The 3,243-nt window shown below is 42.3% G+C and overlaps 1 protein-coding gene across 1 annotated transcript in view; it reads left to right on the top strand.

Moving 5' to 3' along the window:
• ACSL3 (acyl-CoA synthetase long-chain family member 3) overlaps nt 1-3,243 on the top strand; it is a 116,450-nt gene that overhangs the window by 104,007 nt on the left and 9,200 nt on the right. Inside the window, exon 12 of the mRNA XM_019503655.1 lies at nt 2,294-2,368. Coding sequence (XP_019359200.1) covers nt 2,294-2,368 — 75 coding nt within the window. The remainder of the gene's footprint in view (nt 1-2,293; nt 2,369-3,243) is intronic.

Genomic DNA, 3,243 nt, shown 5'->3' with positions numbered 1-3,243 from the left:
GCAGCAGTGGAGATACTAGTGGTTGTGGCCAGAAGGGGCTGCCATTGTAGGGGCTGCCAGGAAGTGGAGACCAACCAACGCCACATCTCTGCCACGTGCCTGGGGGTGGCTGGCCCAGCTACATACACCATGACCTGGGCTGCCCCCCATGCCTGGGCTAGGCAGAGCCATGGGACCCACCGTTGGCCAAATAAAATCCTTTAGTGGGCCAGATCCAGCCTGCAGGCTATATTTTGCCCACTCCTGCCCCAGTAATAGCCACAAGATATATTGTGGTCTTCTCTTCCCTCATACCCTTTGCCTAGGGAAGTGCATAATTCTTTTCCTCTCAGTCTCTGTTCTGAAAGACAACACGTTTGAGATTTTGAGCAGCTGAGGCCTACCAGATAAACAAGATGCCCAACTTCTTAGAGAGCCTCTCTAAAATCATAGTTTTTTCTTTATTCTGTTTTTATTCCACTTAGCCATCTGAGAAAGAAAAGCTGAAAATTTTCCTCAAGCCTGCAAACTGTGATTCGTCAGCCGCAACATCTGCACATAATACAGTGCCACTAGGTCCTGCCATTTTAGAGGCTTTGTCCTTGTTTGGATCCCTGTCCTTCCTTTTGGAGTCAGTCTTCCTAAGAAGGTAGCAAGAATAACTTGCTCTTACATCTTTGCTTTGGATTTCTCAGCACTGTCTGGGATTGTATCTATATTGCTTGTTCAGTGCCCTGATTCTTGTTTGGTCGTCATGTGGTAGATGTCTTTTTTGCTGTGGAAAAGAACATGTTTCTTTCTATACCTTGTTCTTGCTGGTAGCCATCCTGGTGGTGCGCACTTGGGTGGAGGACTTCAGGTGTTTAAGGTGAATCTTTTATCCACACTTTACCCTGATAAGGTATCCTTGGGACTTACCTGAAATTTCTGTCTAAAAATGTTCTTAGAAAGGTGGTTATGAGTTTTTCTCTGGAGCAACAAATTAATTTGTAAGTCTTCCTTCTGAAGCCTGGTATCTCCCCAGTTGAGGTCTTACTCCATTGTAGGTGTTAGATGAGCTCTAGCAGGCTATATTGAATAAGATAAAAAATTCTTACACTTTTGTATGGCCATTTGTCTTTCTAGTTGAGAGATCTAAAGGCAAAGGGATCTCAAATCAGAAAGTGTTTAACTGGATTTCTGGCTGTGTCAATCTGTACTGTGAAACTCAAGGAAGAACCAACGTTTGTGGTACGGACCTATTTTATCAGAACCAAGGCTACTTCCACGGCCTCCCTATACAGCATTCAGGCCCACCAATGCATTTGTGGGGCTGCTGTCTGGAGCCCAATACGTACCTTTTACCAAGCACCAGACTGTCACAGGAGCCTCCAGGACTTGTTCTGTATTTGATAAGGTGATCCTACAGTTGCTGTTCACTTAGAGAATTTTGAGGCCTGTCTTTCCATATTATCTTGGCGTTGCTTTGGAGTCATCCACAAGTGAGAATAGGTATATGGATAATTATTCAAAGAAGAAAAAAAGTAACTTTACTTTAACTGGAGTTCTTTGAGAAGTGTTGTCCATATATGTATTTGAATCCTGCTTTTCTTCCCTCCTTCTTCAGTCAAATGCAATACAGGATCTGTGGGAAGCATTCACTTCTCTCTAGCCCTTTGCAGGGTTAAAGCATACCCATCATGTCCTAGAAAGACAAGAATTCTTTAACTGAGGGTTCAGGGCATGAGAGGGATCTGCAAGTAAGGATATGCTTGTGGGCAGTGCATTATCAGTAACTGTTCTAAAAAAGAAAATAATAAAATATCCATTGATTTGAAGTGTTAGAAGAGGTGATTCTTTTGTTAGTCTGTCTTCACCCTTCTCTGTTCTAGTATGTATGTAGGTGGATGGATGGATGGATGGATGGACGGACAGACAGAAAGAAGGAAAGAATAGTTTTGCAGCCCAAAATCTACTGATCTCTCACAAGCATTTTTGTTGTTTCTGTGCAGAATTGGAAACCTGAATAAAAGATGTCTGTTCTTGGACTGCTGATTCCTTCTTTCAGTAGGAAGGGGTTGTTGAACTTTGACAGCTGTGCTGTTAGAAAACACATACTATTCTTCATTTTGTCTTTTATGACATTCCATCCTGCTAAGTCATAATATAAAAATAGAAAGAATGATGCAGTTCAGAAGAGGGATTCAAAATCCCGTCTCACTAAATTCTTAAATTTTACTAATTGTTGCCTTAAATGGCTGCTTGCCCAACTACTGGTTGAAGCTCTTGGTTCTGCAATGTGATTAATTGATTTTTTTTATTATTATTATTTTAGTTTGGGACTATACTACAGGGAGAGTGGGAGCACCTTTGGTTTGCTGTGAAATCAAGTTGATGAACTGGGAAGAAGGTAAGAAGACTGTTTATATAATGGAACTTTGGTGTGTGCAAGAACTTTAGTTAGTATTTATTTATTGGGCTGTATAATGTCACTCAGTCCTCTGCATTGTAAATTAAAACTATGCCCTGTACTTTTAACTGGCATTGGAACTGGGCATCTCAAGACTAGGGAGCTGCAACTGGTTCTTTGATGGTCTGATGATCCTCTCAGAATATCTATTCATCAGGAAGTCTTTAGAATTACACAGTAATTTTAAAGGCTGGCTATAGAAAATTATTACTGTCTGCTTCAAGAGGTGGGATAGTATAACAAAATCAGGGAATTGGGCTGACTGTTTTGTTGTTTCAAAGTGAAAGAATCCCAATAATGAGTTTAAATAATACTAGCTTGCTGGATGAATGTGTTGGAGGCAGTCCATTTGGAAGGGCCATTGGAGCCTCAAAGCTAGAGAACAGCCCACAAGTTCTGTTGGAGCCTTGCCTATGTTTCACTGGAAGTTGGTTAAAACAAATAGTGAAACATTTTGGATTCAATGAATTAGCATTTTCCAATGAAACAAAATAAAAAGTTGTCAGTGGATTCTAGAGGTGCACTGATACATCGGTCTGATATTGGATTGGTACCAAAATAAAGAAAGCTAGCTGTATCAGATATCAGTCCGATGGGACCGATAATTTGTCTGATGAATGCCCGTGCTGTGCACAGCTGCAACACAGCACTCAGGCAGCGAGAATCAGAGCCGGCAGTATGGAGAGCTGCCTCCAGATGTTAAGTCTGGTGTAGTGAATAGGGGAGGGAAGGGGTGTGGGAGGGGGCAGATCAACACCCCCTGCAGTGAGGGAGGGGGAAGGCGCTGCCTGGGGTGGCAGGGGGAGGCCGAAGCC

Source organism: Gavialis gangeticus, unplaced genomic scaffold (assembly GCF_001723915.1).
Source record: "Gavialis gangeticus isolate Ggan-Ray unplaced genomic scaffold, GavGan_comp1, whole genome shotgun sequence".
NCBI lineage: Eukaryota > Metazoa > Chordata > Crocodylia > Gavialidae > Gavialis > Gavialis gangeticus.
This window is presented reverse-complemented; position numbering and strand designations above follow the sequence as displayed.